The sequence below is a fragment of the Monomorium pharaonis genome, chromosome 9 (genome assembly GCF_013373865.1).
Source record: "Monomorium pharaonis isolate MP-MQ-018 chromosome 9, ASM1337386v2, whole genome shotgun sequence".
In the NCBI taxonomy this organism is placed as follows: Eukaryota; Metazoa; Arthropoda; class Insecta; order Hymenoptera; family Formicidae; genus Monomorium; species Monomorium pharaonis.
This window is the reverse complement of record NC_050475.1, coordinates 14,648,105-14,674,434: the sequence shown is the minus strand read 5'-3', so window position 1 is coordinate 14,674,434 and position 26,330 is coordinate 14,648,105. Positions and strand designations below refer to the sequence as shown.

General features: G+C 34.6%; 1 protein-coding gene and 1 long non-coding RNA gene across 2 annotated transcripts in view; one reads left to right on the top strand and one right to left on the bottom strand.

Moving 5' to 3' along the window:
* Positions 1 to 7,645: 7,645 nt before the first annotated feature.
* The window catches only part of LOC105834018, a 35,296-nt gene continuing 16,611 nt past the window's right edge, over positions 7,646 to 26,330 (bottom strand). The window contains exons 2-4 of the long non-coding RNA XR_004964581.1: positions 22,364 to 22,462; positions 12,271 to 12,406; positions 7,646 to 11,847 (exon numbers count right to left, since the gene is read on the bottom strand). This is a non-coding gene — a long non-coding RNA (uncharacterized LOC105834018). The remainder of the gene's footprint in view (positions 11,848 to 12,270; positions 12,407 to 22,363; positions 22,463 to 26,330) is intronic.
* Positions 12,008 to 26,330, top strand: part of LOC105834017 (lanC-like protein 3 homolog) — a 42,637-nt gene continuing 28,314 nt past the window's right edge. Inside the window, exons 1-2 of the mRNA XM_036291844.1 lie at positions 12,008 to 12,501; positions 21,147 to 21,523. Of these exons, the coding sequence (XP_036147737.1) occupies positions 12,024 to 12,501; positions 21,147 to 21,523 (855 nt within the window). The 5' untranslated portion in view covers positions 12,008 to 12,023. The remainder of the gene's footprint in view (positions 12,502 to 21,146; positions 21,524 to 26,330) is intronic.

Below are 26,330 nucleotides of genomic sequence, written 5' to 3'. Positions count from 1 at the left end.
GTAACAATGCTGCAAGGAGCTTACTCAATGCGTCTGTACACGATTAATTCATGGATTTTACTGTGATAGAGACGGAAACGAACTTTGGACACAAACATGTAGAAAAGACAAAATTGATAATACGCGGCGGAAGGCCGACGAGGCTCTCCGCTCCAACAAAGACAAAATAAATGATTGCGGAACCGATTCGCGGTAACAAAGATTAATCCTATGACTGTCGGCTCCGGCGTAGTCCGAGAGGGACGTACTCGCGGTATCAATTATTCGGGGCCGGTCGGTCCGAGCCCTCGTGCGGCCACAAAACTCTACTCTTTCTTTGAGTTACTTTACACACTAATATCACTAATAATATCGGATTCGGATGACCGATGTCCTCCGAGGAAACGGTATCCGGTATCCGGTCCCGCACGAGGGTTGACCGCCTTTTCCGAACCTTACGTATCGATGGCTGCCGAGTGCTGGCCTTACAATATGGAACGGAGTCCTGGTCCCTGAATTCTTCGGTATCTGTCGCGGTATCTGGGGCTCGTCCTCTGCCAAGTACGCACAGTCACGGCTTGCCGAACAGTGAGGAGCCCCGGTCCCACGCCGGCCGGCTCGAGCCGCCGCGCATGCGCGTGCTTCGATTTTCGGTCGATCCGCACGCCTCGATCCCATGCTGCGCCGCATCGCCTATCCACTTGCCTCGTGTTCCGTGCGTGACGACTTCCGCCGGGGAGAGTGCTATGGCTCTGCCATTTTCGGTTGGCCCGGCTGGCCATGCCGTGGCCGAACCGATCTGCGTGGCGGGCCGTTTACAATTTGACGGTAACTCCCCCGGTCCGCAGGCCGGTGGCGTGCCCTCGGCGTGTTTCCTCTCAAGAATCTTTCCGGTTGCTAGGCGGTATCATTTTTGCCACGGTATCCTCAGGGCGGCGGTATCCAGGCGGCTCAGGGCGGTAATAATCAGCCGGGCTCGGTGCACGGCTCGGCGGGGAAACTCTGCGCGGGGCACCTCTCCTACTGTCGACTGCTCGCGATACTTTTTCCCCCGATGGCTGCTCCTCCTCCGTTCGTGGTACAATAAGATTAAGCCTTCACTCGGCGCCTTAGTCCTAAATACTCTAAACAATCTGACCCGGTAACGCGGAAACTAAAAAAAAGAAAGAAACAAACGTAAAACAAAGTCGCGTCCCCCTCGGCTCGGCGAGGAGGAGCCCCAACTCGACCCCCTCGGTCGGGCTTACGCCCTTGTGACGAACGCGACCCGACGCGTCACGTCACACCTCACATCGCGCAGCCTCATGCCGCCACTCTCGCTTTTACTAACGCCATCTCTCGTCGCTCCTCCCTACTCTCTCGCTACGCTCACTCGCTATCGTTATCATACAAGTTTCATGTTTCTCGCATCTATTGAACTGATCTATAACAAATATGTATTCATGATCATCAAGTGTTCATGGATCATCACAAAGGGCTAGGTAGTGTACGATCTTCGAAGTCAAGCAACGTCGACGGCGGTTCAAAGTTGGATGGGTAACCGCGGAAGTTAGGCAATTCCAAATGTAACTATGGTGTGGTGGGTCGTGATGCTTGTTGAGAAATAACGTAGATTTTTTTTTACATTATAATTATGTTATTTCGATATTTTCATAATGCAAGTACTGCATATATAGGACATGTACCCGAAATATTTTCTAAAACGTCAAAATAACGGCTTTTACTACCTGGGATAGTCATAAAAATGACGTTAAAATGTCGTCTTTATTAAATGTAACCTAAAAACCTATGTTTTGTCATAAAAATAACAATAAAATACCGTCAAATGTACGATACTAGCTTCTTGAAAATGACGTCAATAATATGAAAATAATGACGTATTTTTGACGTCAATATATGACGTCGTTAAGATGAGACAAATGTACACGCACCGGCAGAAATGGTGTCCCGCGACGTTCAGCGCGCGGCGATCACCCACACACGCGAAGCGCCGTACGTGTTACTGGGCGCACGGAGGAGCCGGGGAGATGGGAGAGGAGCGAAAAAAGTGGGGATCGCGCCGGTGTTGCATCCTTCACTAACGTCGCACGTTGAAAAAGGATAGAGCTAAGATGAGTGAGAAGACGTGATACCGACTCGATGGTGTCCCAATATCCGTTTCACTCGCACTCGATACTAATATCGTCTCTCGCTCGCCAATACCGATGCGTCGTGCTTTCCTTTTTCTTTGAGAGACGGCTATCCGAGTGCACGAAGCGTCGACATTTATTCTATTAGCATGTCATTCATTACTTTATATTATGTAAAGTGATAAAATTTAATTTAAAAAAACACAAATTTTTATTGAAATATTAATTATGTTATACATAGAAAGAAAAAAATTAACGTTTATCCCAATTAATTATTGATTCACTTATGATTGCGTAATAATGCTTCTTTTTCATCCCGTAACAAATTTTTGTGTGAAATTATAACCATTGTTACGGATAATTTTCAGACTCACTATAAGAGTTTCTTATCCATTTACAAATTTAGAGTATAAGATTAATTTCTTGTATTGTAAGTAAGTGTGTGCAAAATTGTGTAAATAATAATTTTAAAAGATAATAAAAATTTTATTTTAACATTTAGATTTATTTAATGTTGATAGTTTGTAAGTTAATTGTAGTTTGTAAGATAGATTGTAAGTTAATTTTTTGTTCATCTAACATTTAACATAATTAATATGGTATTGGCGAGCGAGAGACGATATTAGTATCGAGTGCGAGTGAAACGGATATTGGGACACCATCGAGTCGGTATCACGTCTTCTCACTCATCTTAGCTCTATCCTTCTTCAACGTGCGACGTTGGTGAAGGATGCAACACCGGCGCGATCCCCACTTTTTTCGCTCCTCTCCCATCTCCTCGGCTCCTCCGCGCGCCCAGTAACACGTACGGCGCTTCGCGTGTGTGGGTGATCGCCGCGCGCTGAACGTCGCGGGACACCATTTCTGCCGGTGCGTGTACGTCAGTTTTACGACATTTAGACGTCATTTTATCTCGACATTATGACGTCTGGTTCGTCATAAAATGACCAAAAAATGCCGTCAATTAGACGTCACCTTGCTACCTGGGATACTAAAGACCTATAATCAAAGATTCGCCAATGGCGAACACAATTTTGATTGGTCACTTGAGTCACATGGTTTATCCGCCATTGCGTACCCACGCTGGGCGAGGAAGAGGGGAGAGTGCTCTGTGTTGAACAATATAGGTTAAAGGAATATGTGTCAGAAATTATAGGGTAATTCAATCTCTGCACTCTCGAGGGTCACTATATTTTGACGATACACTCAGGAAGAACAAGAAAAATTAAATTTGCATCTGTTATATAGCTGCGTACAACTTGGAGCAGGCTTGCATTGTTTACTATCTCTACTACTCCAGACCCCAGCCCCCGACCCCAGCTCCCATCCAGTCTCCGTATGGGTACAATATGGTGGATAGCAGTCATGGTGGGGGGCCATTGGCGCATCTTTGATTATAGGTTTTTATAATATACAAGCCGGCTATCATAGAGAGGTGACTAAAAACTAATCCCGAACACCTGAACGCTCATCGTAAGCATCCACTGAATTGGCTTAATGTCTGCTGTAGGCCGTAATCAGTAAAACAGTACGTAATGAAAATATTGTCTACGACTACTACTACGGCCTACAACTCTCCATTGTAGATGGCCCTTAATGCTGCGGAATAGAACGTGCGTCATAGAAGCAGCCAATCAGAGCTTTGCCGCATCAACGCATTCTAATGCGGCAAAGCTCTGATTGGCTGCTTCTATGACGCACGTCTATTCCGCACCATGTGATTTCGGCCTAAGCCAATAAGCATCTTATGTAAATCAATATGGCGACCTTATGCTGGGAGTTGATTGATTCAACGGTCTTATGCTATGCTTGTTCAGCTCATGTCATTTTTGTAGGTGCGTTCGGGAGACGCTATTAGCGCTACCAGCATCAGTCTATCTTCATTAAAAGTAGAACAAGGATAAACTGATGCTGATAGCGCTAAAGACGAAACCTTACTGTTACGGTTGTAACGTCCTGGACGACGGACCTTCCTTTATTCCACTTACCTCGGCAGTAGATAAAGGGGCGCTCTCTCTCTTTTTGGGCTACCTGCTGGGCCGGCAATACCCTGGGATATGAGAGCTAGGGTTGATTCAATTATTAGCTGTTGTAAGACATTTGGACAAAATAACTGAGTTTACTCCTCTATGCGGAGTTCTTACTCAAGGGTCTTGGGTAAGCTTACTCTATAGAAGCAAGAGTGACAATGACTTACGAGTAACAAGAGTGGTAATAAGGGCGATAAAATCTAGAATAGTAGTAAGGTTAGTAGCAACTATGGATAACTTCTGGCAACAATTAATACCCTTTTAATAAAGATTATAAAATAGTCCTGACACTAAGATGATAACTGAAAGAATAATAATATAATAATAGTAATAAGTAATTCGTAATAGTTATATTTAATAGTAATAAGTAATAGTAATAGTAATAGTAATAGTACTAGTAATAGTAATAGATAATAGTAATCGTAATAGTAATCGTAAAGTATAGTCATAGTAATAGTAATCGTAATAGTAATAGTAATAGTAATAGTAATAGTAATAGTAACTAGTTAATAGTAATCGTAATAGTAATAGTAATAGTAATAGTAATAGTAATAGTAATCGTAATAGTAATAGTAATATTAATAGTAATAGTAATAGTATGTAATAGTAATAGTAATAGTACATAGTAATAGTAATAGTAATAGTAATAGTTAAAGTAATAGTAATAGTAATAGTAATAGTAATAGTAATAGTAATAGTAATAGTTAATAGTAATAGTAATAGTAATAGTAATAGTAATAGTAATAGTATAGTAATAGTAATAGTAATATGAAGTAATAGTAATAGTAATAGTAATAGTAATAGTAATAGTAATAGTAATAGTAATAGTAATAGTAATAGTAATAGTAATAGTAATAGTAATAGTAATAGTAATAGTAATAGTAATAGTAATAGTAATAGTAATAGTAATAGTAATAGTAATAGTAATAGTAATAGTAATAGTAATAGTAATAGTAATAGTAATAGTAATAGTAATAGTAATAGTAATAGTAATAGTAATAGTAATAGTAATAGTAATAGTAATAGTAATAGTAATAGTAATAGTAATAGTAATAGTAATAGTAATAGTAATAGTAATAATAATAATAATAATAATAATAATAATAATTAGCAATTACAAAGTCTTAGTGAAATTATAAATGATAATATCTATAGGATAACTGTTTAATAGTTGAATAATAATAATGATAATTGAAAATTGGTAACTTCAACGGTAAAGATTATAAGGCCGTAATGGTAATAAGATAACAGTTGAATAGCGATAATAATAATAATAATAATAATAGCGAAGTTGGCAATTATGAGAGCTCAATAAAATTGTAACTAGTAATGACGAGATAAGTTGATTGGTGGTTGGATAATAATAAAGATAGTCGCAACAAAATTATCAATTACAAGAGTTTAGTAAAATTGCACACATAATAATGACAATTGAATAATTAGTTGATAGTTGAATAATAATCATAATAATAGCTGAAAGTTGATGACTTAAATAATAAGGATTGTAAATCAACAATAATAATATGATAATTAAATAATAATAATGATTACGACAAAATCAGCGACTACAAGAGTTCCGTAGGATCTTAAATAATATTGGCAGTAAAATAGCTGGTTGGTAGTCGAACAATAATAGTTGTAGCTAAAAGTCGACACTATATAGTAATAAAGATTATAAATCAACAATGGTAATGAAATAGTAATCAAATAGCAATAATAATAATTATTGAAAGTTGGTAACTTCAATAATAATAATTTAATAATAATAATGTAAATCAATAATAATAATATTGCAATTAAATGGTAATGATAATACTTGTGACAGAACTAGCAATAATATAGTAATAAAGATTATAAATCAACAATGGTAATGAAATAGTAATCAAATAGCAATAATAGTAATAATTACTGAAAGTTGGTAACTTCAATAATAATAATTTAATAATAATAATGTAAATCAATAATAATAATATTGCAATTAAATGGTAATGATAATACTTGTGACAGAACTAGCAATAATATAGTAATAAGATAACTGATAATTGAACAATAATAATAATGGTAACAGCAAGTTAGTGTCTATAATAATAAAGATTGTAAATCTATAATAATAATAAGATAATAATTGAACAGCAGTAGTGATAATAGTAACGAAATTAGTAATTGCAAGAATTTAGAGAAATAGTAAATAGTGATGATGACAAGAGAGTTCATAACAGGAAATTAACAATTAGGTAACTCTAATAAAGCCAGACTACGAATTAATAATATGGGTTTTAATATAATGGCGGTGCTAGGAGTTGTAACCGAAGATGACGAATAATGATTATCTATATATAAATTTTCCTGGTGGAGGCGCGTTCCTCAAGATGTTCTCCACTTCTTCGTCGAGCAGTTGTTCCTCGATGTACTCATCAATTTCCTCCAAAGTAAAAATTTGCGGATTGAAGGGGTATGTTAATGTTCGGGATGTGGTAGGGTTAGCTGGGGGTGGATCGTCTAAGGGTTGGGAATAGTTGTCTATAGGGGATATCAAAAAATTTATAGGGACGGTCGGATCTTCGATATCAGGGATCTCATCTAAATTTGGGAAAAAACTGTCTTCAAAATTGTAAATGTCCGTGGGTATGAATTCGGGCGTGTTATCAAGTTTCAATCGTTTAGTAGGAGGAGGCAGGGTGTGGGATTCTTTCACCTCTTCGTTTGGCGGAGGAGGCAATTCCAAATTGAGGAATTCTTGGATCTCGCGGTCGAAATCTTTAAGCTCCTCCTTCGTTAAGGACCTTGACGATACGCGGTTTGCTGCGCGCCTACTGAGGGGAATGAATTTCATCAACCTTTTTGTTGAAGGAGGAAAGAAAATATTTTGATGTTCTCGGAACTTAATTAATTAAGTCCTTACTTGGCGACGCTTCGCGTCAATGGCCCGAACGAATTAAAGGATGTTGTAGCCATTCGATCTACATTGATAAGGAAATGAGGGAAACAATTATGAGTATCGGCTCGAAAATTAAATTTGGGGGAATGGTGTTTGCAACTATCTTGTTTTATTTCATTTTTATTTATTTGGGCAAAGAGGAGATAAAGACAGAGGGAAGCGGGAGAAGGAAAGTTGTGGCCTTAAGATCAATATTGAGCGGCTTGACTAGTAATTTCTTTAAGTTAATGAGGAACAACGACATTCGTGCTTGGTAGAACCTCGCAGTTGGTAAACGAACGCTTGTTCATTTACTATCGCACCAGAGATAGAATAAGAAAACTTAAAATAATTCTTAAAATTAAAAAGAAAGCGGCGATATACATGCGTGGCAGAGCCTCGCAATTGGCAGATGAACGCTTGCTCACCTACACTATCGCACCAGAAAGAGAATATGAAAACTTAAAATAATTCTTAAAATTAAAAAAAAGGAAGCGGCGATATTCGGGCGCGGCTGAGCCTTGCCGTCGGCAGATGAGCGCTTGCTCACCCACTATCGCACCAGAGATAGAATATGAAAACTTAAAATAATTCTTAAAATTAAAAAGGAAGCGGCGATATACATGCGTGGCAGAGCCTCGCAATTGGCAGATGAACGCTTGTTCACCTACACTATCGCACCAGAAAGAGAATATGAAAACTTAAAATAATTCTTAAAACGAGAAAGGAAGCGGCGATATTCGGGCGCGGCTGAGCCTTGCCGTCGGCAGATGAGCGCTTGCTCACCCACTATCGCACCAGAGATAGAATATGAAAACTTAAAATAATTCTTAAAATTAAAAAGGAAGCGGCGATATACATGCGTGGCAGACCCTCGCAATTGGCAGATGAACGCTTGTTCACCTACACTATCGCACCAGAAAGAGAATATGAAAACTTAAAATAATTCTTAAAATTAAAAAGGAAGCGGCGATATACATGCGTGGCAGAGCCTCGCAATTGGCAGATGAACGCCTGTTCACCTACACTATCGCACCAGAAAGAGGATATGGAAACTTAAAATAATTCTTAAAATTAAAGAAAGGAAGCGGCGATATTCGGGCGTGGCGGAGCCTCGCCGTCGGCAGATGAGCGCTTGCTCACCCACTATCGCACCAGAGATAGAGTCTTAAAAATAATTCTTAAAATTAAGGATTTAAAAGCAAGAATGTCGATAGTGAGCTTTAGGAAAGGGAGAGGGAAAGAGAGACAGAAGAAAGGAGAGATCTATTGGCCTAGTGAAAGAGGGTTCGATGGAAAAACCTGGCTGAGTTGCAAACACGCGGAATTATGATGGTAACTCAAAAGGACTACTTTATAGTTTGACTCTGCGCGTCGCTTAGTATACGGCTTAAGGACACTGTATAGGCTTCTCAGAACGATAAATAATTATCATTGATTATAGTTTCAAGATTTATTTATTGTGTTAATAATTATACTTTTATATGTATAAAATAGGGTTACAGGGTATTATAATAAGGCTACTTGAACAAAAGCAGAAGAGAAGTGTAGTACAATAATTCGTGTTAACGGACTTACCAAGATAGCAGTGAGGAACAGGGGTGGTTCAAGACTTCAAAATCGAAGTTGCTCTTTCAGGTTCGCTCTAAGACTTTGTTCTGCAAGACACGACTATGCACACGAAGTACACGCACGAATCAAAACGGCATAAAAGCGTGTCGGTCTTAATTGCAGGGTTTATATACCCTTAGATGCACATAGATCGAGCCTCCCTTACCCCTCCATGGCTATCTTAGCTAGTCGGATGCATAATGCGGCTTTTCTTTGAAGTGTACGTGACAACCGACCTCGTCGCATGGTGTAAAAATAGGTCGTCCCTGATGGTGATCCAACAGGATTCGCGATCTAAGTCGATCGAAAATTTTCATGGTGTAATTTAAACGGTAAAAAATCTTAATTTTAAGGATGCATAATCTAAATTTATAATTAAATTTAGTTATTAAACTATCGATTAATTTTCGGTTATATATTTTATGTGAATTACATTTTGGATTTTGTATAGGGGTGGTTCCAATTCGGTTAACAATTGGCGCCCAAGATGCTCGGGTAGCCCCCACGAGTTATCGCCTTACGCGCCGCAAGAATACATCAGTGAGCGTGATAATCGGTGTGAATGAACATACATGTGGTAGATACGCTACTCACGGTGTAGGTCGGCCGCAAGTTAATCAATCGAGTTAATCAATTTGATTATTCCGTTTTCTTGAGTGAATCATAGTTATCGGTGGAGTGGCGCAATGGCATAGAATTATTTAAGAATTTTAAAATAATTATTATTGTTTACTAGTTATCGCTAAGGATAAAATAAGAATAGCAATAAAGTAAAACAAAACGATCGATCGTATTAGAGCATGAGCGAATATGTGCAGTGGTCGATTGATTAACCTGTTTACAAAATTGATTTTAAATTATTGTTTGTCGGTTAGTTTAATTTGTCGTCGTAAATATTCAGTGTTTATAAGACTATGTATTAGTGACTATTGTTTGTTTATTCGCAATTCTAAATCTTACTACAAGCTTTGCGCTTACATATCCTTACTCTACTCGAGCTGATAGAGATATTTCAAACAAGAATATTTACTTCACCTGATACCTGATTTGCTTATTATCTGGGGTCGGTTTCTCCTCAACAAGGTTTCATAATAATTCTGAACTAATATATTTGGTTTTATAAAGTCAAAATTTCTAATGTTCGTCCAAATATATGTTAAATTATTACAAATAAAAGGAGTAGGAAAAAAAGAAAAAAAAAGGAAAAAAAAATATATATATATATTCTTGTTTGAAGGAAGTTATTAAACAAAATATGTAAATGTTTTCTTAATTATAGAACAATATTCCTTTGCGTAAAGCAAAAGCCTTAAATTTAATTTTCAGGTGATCGGAGATTGGAATGTGTATACATATATATATGTGTCAGTGTGCCAGCATATATCATATGTCGCATCTCCCGAGACGTGACTCTCGGCAAGGCCTTCACAACATCGGCTTCTAATGCTACGATTCTACTTGCAGTCAAAGTTATTAATTTATCAAGATATTACGTTATAATTTTCTGGCTATTTCCTATTTGTTTATAAATCATTTTTGGGGAATAAAAATTTTCAGATGGTCTATTTAATAATTCGTTAATTTTCAGTATGCTGATATACACATATTTATATGTACACATTCAGGTGCGAGCGCGACGGAGTTTCTTTCCTTCCTTATCAGTTTATAAGATAGTTCTCTAGAGTACGTGTTACTGGTAGTTGTATTACATTGGGCGTGCATATTATAAGCGAATCGATAAGAATAATATAAAACGACATAATATATCATCGACACCATATAATAATTGGTAATATATAAAGTTGACAATATATATAAGAACTGATAATATAATAAGTAATATAGTGTTCATAAAAATCGGTAACGTATTGGTAATAGGAATGATAATATAAGGTTGTAATAATGATTAACAATAGTATTATTTAATATTTGTTAGTAATGATTAGTAGTGCTATCCATTGACAGTACACAAAAGGTGAATGTAGATCAATTCTTATAATTATATTATTATTTGCACATGCAATGATGCTTGATTTCCTTGGAAATCTTGAATTCTGCGGATGATTATAGTTTTGTTATTGCAATAGTCTCGAAATATAATTTTAGTAATTTTATTATAAGAGTTATGATCTTTAATTTTTGAATATTCTTATTTCAAGATTCTTTCCGAGGACAATATTCCCTTTTGTGTAATTAATAATAGTATGTTAATAACCATGGATTAATCTGGGATGACCTTTTATATTTCATTAGGCTTATTCATTATCAGAATCATGTTAATAATTATGCTAATATAATAATCAATGCTTGTAACAAAATTACAATGATATCTATAATCTATAAATTTGTATTTGCAATTTGTTGTCCTCGTTAATGAAACGTTTTAAGGAATAGGAATTGGCGAGGGTATTGTCAAGGGTAGAGTATGGTATGATTGGAGAATGTATTGTCTCAAGAATTTCGAGATATTATGGTCTTGAGTTTGGGCTGCAATCTACTCTTCTGAGCGCTTTCTTCCCAGAAAGATTTTTGAGCTTCTGAATTCATATTTTTAAGTTCGAGGTCGTATAATATCTACATAACGACGTATGCAGTTCCTTACAACAGACCCTCAGCGTGCTAGCGACTTTGTATATTTTCAGGTCATTTTATAATGACTTTAGCGTATTTCAAAGTCGTTCAAGATTGCCACGAGTGCTTGGTCTCGATATGTCGAAAGTATAACTATTATACTTTTCGTTATATTGGGATATCGTCTTAGATTGCAGATTTATTATTGGATCATAAGGATTTGGAAAGGTAATGGAGAAGGAGGAATAGTCGTTTGTCGGGAGATTTAGGATGAGTCATCAAGGGAGTGGTTCTAGTGAGAATCTGTATAGTTCCGAAATAGTAAGTTCCAATGGATTCTCTTTGGTGGAGAAGTCCCTTCTTATGTTATTATAAGAGCGAGATCCAATAATATTTAATAGTTTGAATTAGGTCCAAAATTATAGTATCTAGGGATTTATTATTTTGGCCTTCTGAACGTGGTCATCCGAGTTTGATCGTATTTCTTAGGTTTGTTCTTTTAGATAGAAGACATTTACGTGCGTTACTTATAAGAAAGGTTAGTTCTGTTAGTAAAATAGTTTATATAGGGGAGAAGTGACGTCCTTGCGAGAATCTGACTCCTTTAGTCCTGAAACAGAGGAACATAGCTGAGTTTTTAAAGAAAAGGGAGAAAATAAAAAAAAGAATTTTTTAAGACGACGTCACACGGTTATGTCAATTCATGTGTGAGGGCCTTAATAGCGTCTCCCCGAACGCACCTTGTGTGTGATGGCCCTTATGCAAAAGTCTGTGCAAGACCCTTAAATGAGAATATATTTGTTTACTCTAACCTCTTGCACCAGTGCAGCAGTGGAGCGAAAAAGAACAAGCCAATTGTTCGCAGTTTATCAATGTAATCCGTTATATTTGAAAGAGCGAAATTGTATTATGTCGCGACGATCCAGATATTTCGTTAACGAATATCGTGCGCGTGAAGACGAAATCGTTAACAACCCGACATTGATAGAACGTGGTATTGTTGAGAGTCAAGGTGTCGCTAAAAATAACTTACGCAAGATTTTACAGCGTATCGTTGACAAGGAGCCACCTGATCGCGCGGAAGCCAACGGTGGGCTGTATGTTGGCGCGTCCGGTATTTCCTATGCGTTTATGCGAGTTGCCGAATGCGCTGCTTTGGAAGCTGAAATCTGTAAAAAACATTTGTTATTGTCTGAGCATTATCTGCGTTCATCTTTATCGATGCAACATCGCGAAGGATATTCCAACACTGGCTTTCTTCTAGGTCCATATTAAATATTAAGCATGGTCTACAATATATGGAGTAAGCGTAGAGTAAGGTGTAAGAGTAAGGGCCCCCACACAGACTTTGTATAGTACATGACGCATAAGAGAATTAATTAATCAGAATCGTCTATTTCCCTCCCCAGGATAGAAATAAAAACCTTTGATTGTTTAATTCTCTTATGCATTATGCATTTCGTGTTATGCAGAAGTCTGTGCGGGGGCCCTAACAATTTGCTATATAATTTTCTACAATTTTATGAAACTAATGGCATTGTTTGCACTGTTCACAGCTATTCCTATGCTCTAATTGGCCGAGTGTAAGCGTAAAAGATGGAGTAGGAGTAGGAAATAAAATTAATTTATTTTGCTTACTCCTTTACGCCTACTGTTACTTTTTACTCCATACTTACTCTATATATTGTAGACCATGCTTTAAACTACTATGTGCAAAATATGCTTTTTTTCTATATGACTCTTTAATGTGCAGAATTTGCACTAGGTTTGCACTAAATGCCTTTTTATTTGAAATCGGGTGCTTTTTATAGGATGTTTCATGTTATGTGTTGTATATATTGTAAAAAATCTAGAAAGCAGTTTATTTTTTATTTTTTATTTTTGATATTTAGTATAAAAAATTTTACTCAAATATTATTTTTCTTCTTTTTCTGATTTTGTTAATTTTTGATAAAAAGTAAAGAGAAAAATATTCCTAAATTTATATGACTTGGACAACATTTTTTGGAAAATATTACGTTTTTTAAACTTAAGCTATTTTTGTGATCTAAAATTTTTATTTATTTACTTAACTGAATTTATTCACTTATGATAAAATTATTTTTCAAACCTACACATTTTTACTTGTCATTAAACCTTCAAATTCAAAAGTGGGTCTAAACTCTTGAAGATATTCCTGTATAGTGATATAGGTAATAATTTATGTGTGTAATGTACAGGAGCTATATTAGACCATCTATTCACTCTTTCTATATGAAAGATTCATATTGACTCTCGATGGTCACATAGGGTGTATAGCATTATGTAATTTTTTATTCTAATTTACATGCTGAAATTCTAAATTCAAAGCTAAATTTGACTACTACATCTGTTTATTCTCACCATTTTAATTATTGGGACATATTTGTAAACCCTTTAATGAAGTATCAATACCAGTCAAAAGTTTAAAATGCAAAATAATTATAAAACCCTAAAAATGTCAGTGGGATATAACACACCCTACGTGACCAAATTGTTATAAATACAAAGTGTGACCACAAAGGGTTAAATATGTTTTAATAAAAAATTATATGGTCTGCAAAAGGAGACAAGTAATGATAAAATCATTTTTCAAATAAATTTTTTAACTTACATAAAGGCCATTTATTTCTTATTGGAATTATATTATCTCTTAAATAATATGATTTTCTAGTAATTATATTTTTAATAATAGAAACCCCGGTCGAGTTGGCCCTCTCACCATGCAAAAATAAAAAAACGAATAACGCAAAATTATGAGCTATTTATGAGCTCATAATTTACACGCCACAAATTAAAATTTTGAGCTCATTATTCTGAGTACGAATTAAACATTTGGGGGGGGGGGCGTCGTCGACTCAGCTCTCCCACCACTTAAAAATTAAGATATTGAATCATTGCGAGAGAATTATGATCTTTTTATGAGCTTTTAAGTTGATATAGTTGCAATTGAACTCATCCCTTTAAACGCCAAACAACCCCCTAACAAATGCAACTCGAAAAAAATGTAAGAAAAAATGATGAAACCTATTAAGAATCATGTTAAGAATGTAGCGTACAAATTTTAAAGATTAACTTTTACAATGCATACATTTTGATCTTTGAGTTGCAACTCCTTTACGATAAAATCGTATCAAACCTCCCCAACACAAGAAAGAACCGTACTTAGAATTACGCAGACTATTTATTTCATAACTAAATATTGTTTGTTTATTTACGAGCTCACGAAATACGTATGTTTCAATTTTTAAGCTGCAACCCCTTTACGCGAAAATTATCCCATACCTTCTCAACACAAGAGAGAGCTGTACTTAAAATCGCGGCGTCGCCGGCCGCTCTCGAGTTGATACTGCTTTTGTTAAAATTTTTGCAGTGGTCGATCTTCATGAATCGCTTCGAATTTTTGAGAAAGACTACTTTAACTTTTTAATAAGACGTTGTCAAAATTTTAGATCTTAATATTCATAACTGTAGCAACAATGATTTAAAAAAAATTATTTCTGCTTTTAAGCAACTTTGAATAATGTACTTTTTTTAAAATTTGAAGAGAAATTGCACCTTTCAAATACATTTTATCCCATTTTGATAACGTAAATACTTTAAAAATTATTTAATTATTAAGGGGGCCGTCTACATTAGGAGGTCAAAATTAAGCACTTATTTATGATTTTTTTCTAATGAAACTAAGCAATGGAGCACTTTTGCGATTTTTTTCACTTATTGTGCATGTCTTTAGGTACCTAAAATTTTTATTATAAAATTTTATTTATTTAATTATAAGTTGTAAGCAAAAATGCACAACTGCCTTAAAAAATTCCTTCCACACTGTGTACACGATAACATCCAGTAGAATTGACTGAAAGGAAAAAACCAAAGTTTTTTGTAAAGTTTATGAGTATAGCTTCTAAGTGAACCTAAAAAAGCCATACATTTATTACAAAATATTTATAAAAATGGCATTTAAAAAAAAATTGATGTTTTGTGAAAAATTTTTGACTTTTTTTTTTAAATAACTTTTACATGACTTAATTTATATTTTAGGTTCACACAAAAGATAATTTAATAACCTTTAATTTAAAAAAAATAGAAGTAGATCCGTCAATTAGTTTTTTTTTAATCGTGTACGCAGTTTCGAAAAAAGTGGTTTCGAGAAAAACGCGTTTAAAGTTTCCAATTAAAGAAAAAGGGTGATAAAAGCTTGCTAATGATTGTTCATCCGTACTTTTCGATTAAATCTACTATCTCCATATAAATGTCTCTACTGCTCCATATAAATGTCCTCAGTGTCCTCATACAATTCATTCTTTTCCAACAGCCATTGTTTGTCGTAAGTACGCGTTTCCTGCGCAACAAATCTGCTACGACGATTTTGGCTAATCGTGCGATTTTCGTTTATTCTATCCGCAATAGATCTCTGCATACTGGTCCAATAATTATTTCCATGCATGACATGATTCTTAGAACCGACAAATAGCCTTTATTGAAAATTCCAGCAGCTATGTAGGCAGCAATTTCAATGATTTTGCGGCCGCAATGGAAGTGTTTTGGGGCCAGTTGCCTGTCGCATTCGTCGCATTAAAACTTTCATTGGCATTTTGTGTATACCCATCTAAACACCTCTCAAGTAATTCTTTCTGAGTAGGCAATGTACCTTTTCAAAGACCGTTAGGGATTTTTACTTGCCGTCCCGTTCGGAGCGCTCGAGACGTGCGCACTGCACGTGCTCATTTCGGCCTGATACAATTTGAATCTATACTTGGGATTTCAGGAGCATGTTCTACGGATGAAATACTATCGATTTAAGCAAGAAAAAAAAATCGATTTTTTTTACCCTCTAATGTAGACGGTCCTCTTAATTAGCCTTGTTTTTTACACGTTTATTTAAGGCACTTAATTGCATTGTACATATTTTGTATACTGGTATATGATACTGCAACTTTTTAACAAGAGAAAAAACTTTGGTTCGGATTTGTACATGGTCTCAAAAATGTAGAAATTAAATTTAGTGGAGCGCTTTTCGGATAAACAATTGACATAACTCGAAAAGTTAATATTTTTAAATGAAATTTGGTACATTTTTTTATTATAATAAAAGCTATACTTTCCTCTAATTTTAAATGTTTGAGTTAATTTTTAAGAAAGTTACAAACAATTTAAAAAACGGCCATTTTTCATGGTTTTTTTCTACCAAACCATTAATTTGGTAAAAAAAACCAAATTAATTGACCGATTGACACAACCAAACTAATTGACCAATTAATGAACTAAATTTATTATTGTAGGTCTACTTAATACCTACAACTTTTATTTGAAACTTTTTATTCCGTTTTTAGTTCACGAGGCGCAAGCAAAAGACTGCTTTCTTCTCACTTCAACCCGTAATTTCGCAACCCTCCAGCTTTTTGCGAGTGACAAACGTACCTATCTTAATCTACATATATGAATTGTGCTTTACGTACAGTCAAACCTGAGTTATCAATTTTTTCCCAAAACGGTTCTTTTTTAAGCTAATTTTCCAAGACTATAAAAATAAAGTTAAGATTGCTTAATTTGGTCTGTAGTAAATGTTGGTGCTGAATATGCTGGTAATTTTTCTATTAATTTAATAGATTTTTAATTTATATAAACTGTGCGTCAATAATTTTGTCAGTTTTGAAACACAGTTACTAGTTAGATATTGATTAGAAGCAGAGATGGGTAGCAGGAAATTTTGTCTCCAAATTACACATTCCATTACATATTACTTTTACAATTTGTAATTGAAATCCATTTAATTATTTATTTCAGCATTTAGAATTAAGTTCCATTTAATTACTCATTATTTTGAGCATTTGTAATTGATGTTGACAGTAATTAGTGCTCGAAGTAATTAAATTACACTATTGTAATGTAATTACATTCGTGTAATTTAATTACATTTGTGTAATTTTAATTTTATTTACAATTAATTACTTATTTACAATTAAATTAAATATTCTCGAAGATGTAATACTTAAGGAGAGGTCACTATTCACCGAATTTGTTAAAACTTAATAATATTGTGTTTTTGTGCGTGGAACACGAATCTGGCAGAAAAAAGTGTCGCTCTACCCCGCGACACGAAATATTAATTACACAGGCACACACAAAAAAAGTGGTTGGTCCGGCGGACTAGACTAGTCAATCCTTATGTATTTCGACCCGCTGAATTCGAATCCAAGGTCAGAATTGCAAAGTTAGCTCGCATTTTCTAATCTCAAAAAAAATGTTTTTTAAATGTTGGTCCGGCGAACCGGACTAGTCAATTCTTATGTATTTTGACCCGTTGAATCCGAATCCAAGATCAGAATTTCCGAATTGGCTCATTTTTTCTAACCTCAAAAAAAAATTTTTTTTAAATGTTGGTCCGGCGGACCAGAATAGTCTATCTTTATGTATTTTGACCCGTTGAATCCAAATTCAATGTCAGAATTGCTGCATTGGCTCATTCTTTCTTCCTAATCTAAAAAAAAATTTTTTTTTAATTTTGGTCCGGCCAATTGAGCAATTCTGACCTTAAATTTGGATCTGGTTTGCCGGACCAACGTTTAAAAAAAAAATTTTTTTGAGGTTAGAAAATGCAAACTAACTTTGCAATTCTGACCTTGGATTCGAATTCAGCGGTCAAAATACATAAGGATTAACTAGTCTATCTTACCAACCACTTTCTTTTTGCGTGCCTGTGTTATTAAAATTTATTATTTGACAGGTTATGAAACTTATACCGACAAAATGTTGCAACCGAACATGATCCCGTGGCTATATATGCGCATACTTTTGATTGAAAGAGAATTAATATATTCTCAGAAAACGCGTGGGGGAGGGACAAAGCCCTTCTCCGTAATTTTCCTAACTTTTTTTTTTACGAAGTGGGAATGCATTTACGCATACCCCCGCCACGGGTGTTATTCGGGCGGGGGTTATGTGGGACTCACGGATTTACGATCGGGAAGGCTAATCCTTCCCGACCGCGTGCAATACCCGTACTATCCACTAAACCCACCTCGGATGGCCTTGGCCGCGCGATATCGGGAACCCACCGGGGATCGCTTCCAGCATTACTGCCGGTGGGCCCCCCGCGCCGACACGCCAATGGCGTCTTGTCAGGCGAGCGGGACGGGTGTGATGCCCCGCTCTCCCGACTAGTCCATTGTGGACCTGGCCATCAGCTGGAGGGCGGCGAGAGGAGACTGTTATCTCAGGTCTCTCCCGGCCGCCACTTTTTTTCTCTCCCCCCCGTCCACAATGCGTGTAGGGGGGGGGTAGAGACGGGGGGACGGGTGTTCGGTTCTTCCCTTTTCTCTCGCGCTGGGAGAGTCGAGGGTGGGGGGCAAACGTCGCCCCGGGCAGTCTCGACCCCCCCCAGCGACCCGCAACATTTTAGTAAGGGAGGGAGACTCCGCGCCCAATTTGGTTGGGCCGTGTCCCCCACAGCGGGTATGTGTTAAAAGATAATTTTCCTAACCTCACCTAACCTAACAAATATTTTAAAGTCGCTATTTGGTTAATGCGAAAACATTGGAAACGAACAGCGTGGAAAGTCGCAAACTTATGTGGTACTGTACAAGCGTGGACGTCGTTTATTTTATGTAAAACACTGACATCATGTATCGTATTTATAAAACGTTTGAGTTAGGTTAGGTTAGGTTAGGTTAGGTTAGGAAAAATTACGGAGAGGGGGCGGAGCTCCTCCCTCGTCCACGCGTTTTCTAAGAATATATTAAGATAATACTGAAGGAGACAGTCTTGTTTCACGCAAAACAAAATATTCTCTGCTTTAACGAAAAAAAAAATTGTTAAAGCAGAAAATACCTTGTTTTGAGTGCATGTAATTGAACGCATTAAAGTGTTTGCACGGAGCATGCGCATATATGGCCACGGGACGTTCAGTCGCAACATTTCGTCGGTATGACAGGTTTCATAACCTGTCAAATAGTGAACTTTAACGATTAATATCTCGTCTTGCGGGGCAGAGGGACGCTTTTTTCTGCCAGATTCGTGTTCTACGCACAAAAACACACAATATTGTTAAGTTTTAACAAATTTGGTGAACAGTGAACTCTCCTTAAGTATTACCTCTTCGAGAATATTTAATTTAATTATAAATAAGTACTTAAAATTACACAAATGTAATTAAATTACACAAATGTAATTAGATTACACAAATGTAATTAGATTACACAAATGTAATTAAATTACACAAATGTAATTAAATTACATGAATGTAATTACATTACAATAGTGTAATTTAATTACTTTGAGCACTAATTACTGTCAACATCAATTATAAATACTCAAAATAATGAGTAATTAAATGAAACTTAATTCCAAGTGCTGAAAATAAGGGATAATTAGATGGATTTCAATTACAAATTGTAAAAGTAATATGTAATTGAATGTGTAATTTGGAGACAAAGGTATTTGCTGCCACCCATCTCTGCTTCTGGATTCGAAACCGAATCTCTCATTATTCCATGAGGGTGTATTCCCAATTCGACTACTGAGCTATATAGCATTATTTTTTGCGATAATCAGTACTATTCGATCAATTAATGTTTTAAACGTAAAGATAAAATTAAGATTGCCTATTTTGGTGTTTGTTATGTTTAAAATTATAATATCTTTTATTTAAAATAATATACACATTATTCATAATATATACAATTACACTAAAGATGTGTTAAACGTAGTTGCAAAGTTCTACTTGCATTTATATATGTAATTGTGTTCTTAATTTTTGACATTTGTATACATGTTTCATGATTTAATCAATATTGTATATTTATAAGATGGCTTCAAATTACATAAAAAATTTAATGTGAAAACTTTGCTGTGAAAACAAAATTATAGAATTGAATTGTACTTTAATTTGAAAATGTCTTTAACTGTAAAAATGTTTGCTACTAAGTATTTTTAAGAATAGCTTCACAATAACAATAGCTCATGCTTAAATGCAAAACCAGATTTTTATATAAAATTGCTTAAAAGCCTGATAAATTAGAAAATATGCGCACATAAATATTTACACATAAAATTGTTCGTGATGTATTTTAACCATATGTTGTTTTACAATATATTAAACAAATATTGCAAGAACATAATTAAAATCATATTACATATCTTTATTCTAACAATGTTTTTGAAAAATTACGTTACAATATGCAAGTTTGCAATGATATTGCAAGGTCTTTTGTTATATAGGCCAATTTAACTATCTGACTAGAAAGTTGAACATTTTACTTAAGTTTTATTATTAAAAATTAAATAAGTAACTTAATGTTTACTTATTTTTGAAAAGAATGATAACAGCATAAGTAAAATATAATAAGCTAGTAATACAAAAGAGCCCATAAGCAATTAAACAAAAAAAGGTAACAAAAATCGCACAAGATAAAGACAGACAGTTAATTAACCAATTAAGTCTCAAGGCCAAATCAACAAAAAGTTAGTTTACACTAATAATCAAAAACAGAATAAGAACATAAAAAAATTTTTAACATAAAATGCATTTTGCAAAAATCAATTTTAAAACTAATTGTTATAAATAACTTATTACAAATTAAATGTGAAGAAAACTACATCAATGAATATTATAGAAAAGAATTACTATTTTATAAAAACATACATTTTTTTCTTAAATCGCATCTTTATGCAAAAAAACGAGAGATACAAAATATTAAAATTTATTTCTGCCAGTAGCTAAACTTGCTAAGCAATAACGATCAGAAAGAAAATAAGAACGAAAAAACATTTGAATATTCAAAGAATTTTTTTACAGATGGATTATTTTATGTTTGCTGAAAAGTAGGTAAAACGAAATCTTAAAATAATGAAAATTTTAAAACAATTGATTTATTTACATTTATATTGTAGGCAATTGGGGTATCCTGGCAATGGGTGCAGTTCTTGCGGTCGCTCGAAAGAATGAGGAAACTGCCACTGCACTGATAAAACGCTATATAGCAATGGGAGAGCGTTGCAAAGAGCTGAATTTTTTGAAATGCGGCTCGGATGAATTTTTTGTAGGCCGCGCCGGTTTTTTATATGGTGCGCTATGGTTGAATCGCATAATGAAAAGGATCATTATACCACTTGATATAATGCACGAAATCGCGCAAACGATTATTATTTCGGGAAAGACATACGCGCGAGTGCATAACAGTCCATGTCCGTTGATGTATGCGTACTATGGCACAGAATATCTAGGAGCAGCTCATGGACTATGCGCAATTCTACAAGTTCTTATACAGGTATTTAAAAAGAAAATAATTGATTATTTGAATTAATTTTTCAGAGAATTTCTGATATGAAAATTTTTCCCGGAATTCTTTATGGAATTTTTCAGAATTTCCATATATATAAAAACTTATAGAAAATACAGTGAAATCCCGCGATAGTAAACTTCGCGTTAGTAGAAACTATCTTTTCCATATGCTTTCGGTATACGTAAGTAGCGTGGGGGATAGCAAGGCAGTCGCGTAGTAAGCAGTTTTCGCAGTTACGACGTGTTTATAAAGACCAAGATTTGTGCGAGATTGGCTTAATTTGAGGGAGAGGTTCAGTGGCGCACAGTACAATCGGACACGTTGCAATTGCTCACCGTGCTATTAGACACGAAACATTGCGCACTGTTCAATTGTGCACCGTTAAATTGGACACCGTTTAGTTGCACACCGTTCAATCAAATGCATATTAAATATTCATACATTATGGCTGCGTTTGCAATGTGTACATGAGTTTGCGACTTAAATGATGTGCAATTGAACGGTGTGCAATTGAACGGTGCGCAACTGAACGGTGCGCAATCGAACGGTGTCCAATCGAACTGTGTCCAATCGAACGGTGTCCAATCGAACTGTGTCCAATCGAACGGTGTCTGATCGAACGGTGTCCAATCGAACTGTGTTCAATCGAACTGTGCGCAATTGAACGGTGTGTAAAGTTTTGAGTCTAATAGCACGGTGGGCAATTGCAACGTGTCCAATTGTACTGTGCGCAAATGAAGGCCTCTCTTGATTTGAGATGTTGCTCTGCTTGCAATTTTATGGTCGACAAATCCGGAAATAAATAAAAAATATTTTGTTTTTTACGTTTGAGCCATAAAATGGCGGCTTTCTGCTTCAATTACGGCAACACCTTTCGTAAGACAGGCTCAAGTGATGTGACTGATTTCGGCAAAACAGTTCAACCTAGGCAAATGAAAAAAAGACATTATCTGCATTGTTATAGTTATCGTCCGACGTAAGGATTTTTTAACCATAATCCTACACACTATCAAATAATTCGATATTCTACACAAAGGGTGTAATACATCCCAACCTCTTTAAATGGTTATTACTCGTACATTATCAAACATTTTGGGTCAAATAATTTTTAAAACATTTTTAAAACTTCTAAAAATGTCTAAAGGTTAGTTTAGGACAATTTAAATCTTAAAACAGTGAAAATAATTCATGAAGCTAAGCAAAAAACTAAGTCTAAAACTAAAGCCAAAAACCAATGTGGTTTATTCTACTCCAAGTGTAGGATTAGGATTAAAATATTGATTTTTTTTAAATCGCGATGGTTTAAAAAAAGTTACAATAAAAAAATCATTTAATCTTAAAGAATCTTTAATTGTCTATAAAAAAACTACAAAATATTTTGCAAAAATTTTACGTGAGCCGATAGGGAATATTGATGAGTATATTCAGTTAATTTGAAGTCAATCGGATGAAAATTGTTTTACTTATCACACCGTTTTGGAAAAAAATGCAGTTCTGAGAAAAGCGCGTTTAAAATTTTTGAAACATTACACTGTGTCACAGCAAGAATTTTCATCTTATTAATCTGCAATGCCTGCTCTATAAAACTGACCTTTTCTCAACTCATCAGCCTTATCAGCTTTTTTTTTTACCACTAGTAATGATTTAGCCTCTTTCCTTTATGGGACTTTTTTTCTTCTTTCTTCGCGCGCGCTGCGTCGTGCTCCTTGCTTCGGAAAATTCATTTCTTCAATCATTTTGGCTTTGAATTTTGCTTCTGGACCTTTTTTTCTCGTATTCTTAAGGGTTCAAACTAGTACTATTACTTTTTCGAAGCTTTGATGCTTTGACGCTTCGAAAGACTTTGAAGGAATCTTTGAATCTACGGAGCTTCGATAGTTCGAAGTTTCGAAAATGTGTCAAATTGTAAACTATCTATGCTTTATTTTTTTTCTAGTTATTAGACATCACAAACGCGTGCTTTGCTAACGCTATTTAACTTGTTATTTTTTATTTTTTAAATATAAATTGCAATGATAACTTTCTACATGAATTATCATTTGCTAATTCCGCTATGACAACCTCATTAAGTTAGCGCAGTGAGAAAACCAATTCAGCATCATGCAAGAAAAGAGCTGACAATATTTCAAGACTTTTGAATATCGATTTTAACATGCTTTTTTTTAGAAAAGATAGCCATGTACACTTGAAGAGTGCCACAATGCTGAAAATCTAGCATAAATGTGATAGTTTACGATATAACACATTTTTGGAAATTTCGAACCTTCAAAGCTTCGTATCTTCGAAGATTTCTTCGAAACTTCGTTCTTTTGAAGCTTCGAAGCTATCTAACTTTGATCAAAATTAATAGGCCTAGTTTAAACTTTAAACTAATAATTAAACAATAAAAAATTAATTTTTTTAAACCTCAAGGATGGGGTTCTCTCTTAACTCGCGGAATTATGATAATAATTTTTATATGAGTAGATAAAAAGAGATACCGATTCTAGTTACTACATGAAAAGAGCTTAATTAACTTTGACTTTAAGAGATGCTAAACTGCTTGTTAAACTTCAAAAGTCGGTCACCGCCGATTTGGACATGTTAAAACTGCTCCGCGAATTTCTTGTGCGTTCGTCCTTGTTTACTGCCTTTTATAATTGCTGTTGTTTGTCTATATCTCGAGAACCACGAGTCTTTGCCATATCGTAAAATAATAAATTTAACATTTAAAAGTATGTTATAACTGTTAAACATATGACTGTGACACAAAACAAAGATAGCATAAGTGTGCAATTTTGAGAAAATTAATAAAAAGTTTAAAAATTATGGTGTATTTGATCAAATCTTATTACATTTCGTGTACAAGATGCACTTGCTACTAGGTGTTTACTGTAAAATTTTTAGCGTATTTAATGTACATTGACGAAAGTTATACTTAAAATACTTAAAGGTGATATAATTTTGACTGGTACTATATATATCGGTAATTTTGAATAGTATGCAGGTATTGTCATTTAGTGACAGCTTTAGGTCTGAAAATAAATTATTTTTTCATTTTTGACATCAACTCGATCGTACTTTGATGTGTACTTTAATTTTATAAAAGAGTTTTGCGATTTTATACAACCAATTAACGGGATCCTAAAGTCATCTGTTTTACCGACATTTTTTAAATAAATTAATTTTTTAATTGGCTTTATAGAATTGTAAAATTATTTTACAGAATTAAAGTATGCATCAAAATCTAGAGAAATACAGTCAAGTTGATATTAAAAACGAAAAAGAATTTTATATTGGGGACCAAATTGTCATCAAGTGACAGCTCTACCCCAGTGAGAAATAGTACATCGAATCGACATCGATTCGACATCGAAATCATCATTTCGATGTCGATTCGACGTCGAATTGATGTCGAATTTATTATCCTTTCTCACTGGGGTAGAGCTGTCACTTGATGACAATTTGCATAGTATACAAAATCTACAATATATATGTCCAAAATAAAACCGTATTTCTCTAGGGATAACATATACGAAGAATATCGTGCAATTTAAACTAAGATTTAAAATCTAGAAAAAAAGATTAGCTTGTTTTTATAAATGTAAATTCAGATATAGGTTAGAAAAAGAGCAGTCTAAAAAACATTTTTTTAATTCTTGGTATAAAATCCAGTTTATATGATGATATTAATACGTATATTTTAGTTTTGGAAAGATTTCCAAATTTATAAAAAAAATATATATGAAATCTTGTTAATGATATGCACAAATGACTCTACATTATCGACCTCGATCAAGTTTGACGGCACTTTAGCATCCTCTTAAAAGATTAGTCTATTTAAAAAATGTCGGTAAGACAAACGACTTTGGGATCCCCTTAAGTCAACTAGTAAAACGTCAAATGATCAGAATGGTAGTCAAGTATCGATGTTGATGTGAATATTTGCCTGAAAAAGTCTATCATAAAGTCTACGACGTGGAAGAATTATGAATTAAACTAGCCTCTAGCAAACTTGTTCGGTAGTTTTTGAGATCTCTAATAATTTTTTAATACTGAGATCCGAAATTCAATATGGCGAACCAAAATTGATGAAAATGCATATATATGTTATGAGTGTTTTTGATGACGATATGATTGTCTATTACTTTTACAATATTTTCATTTTGTATATTATATTGTCATGTCGCTTCGAAAAATATTAATTTTGAAATATCATCTCTTTATCTTGTAAGTGTAATGTATTTCTTAGATAATCAGAATTCATTACTTCTACATCCTCAGTAGCTATCAAAAGTTAATCTAACGTAAAACTCTTATTCTTATTAGCTCGGATTCGAAAAGCAGGTTAATTTTATTGCTTCTTTCTAGTTTTATCAACATATAGATGTAGAGAATTACTATATATAATACATACTATAACGTACGAAACAGAAATCGAAGTCGTATACGACTAACATTAAAGGTCAAATACATTACATACGAGCATAAACATGTATACACGCATTTGATTAAAAAAAACATTAAAGCGTTTCCACGGATTTAAGATCTTAGCCGCATCAATCAAATCTTTTTTTTCTATTGAGAAAGTGGGGATTCTTGAACTCTGTTTATGCGGATCATTCTGACTGTCGCATAAAGATGTTCTCATATGTATACTTCGTAAATGATTATTAGAGACTCGATATAATACCTAAATATCGATCTGCTTAACGCGTTCTTTCTGTCTGTTTCTTAGCCTATCAAGGATAACAAAATACAATGTCCAATAGTTAAGTATCTTTGTCTGAGCCCGTTAGATTCTTTGATATGA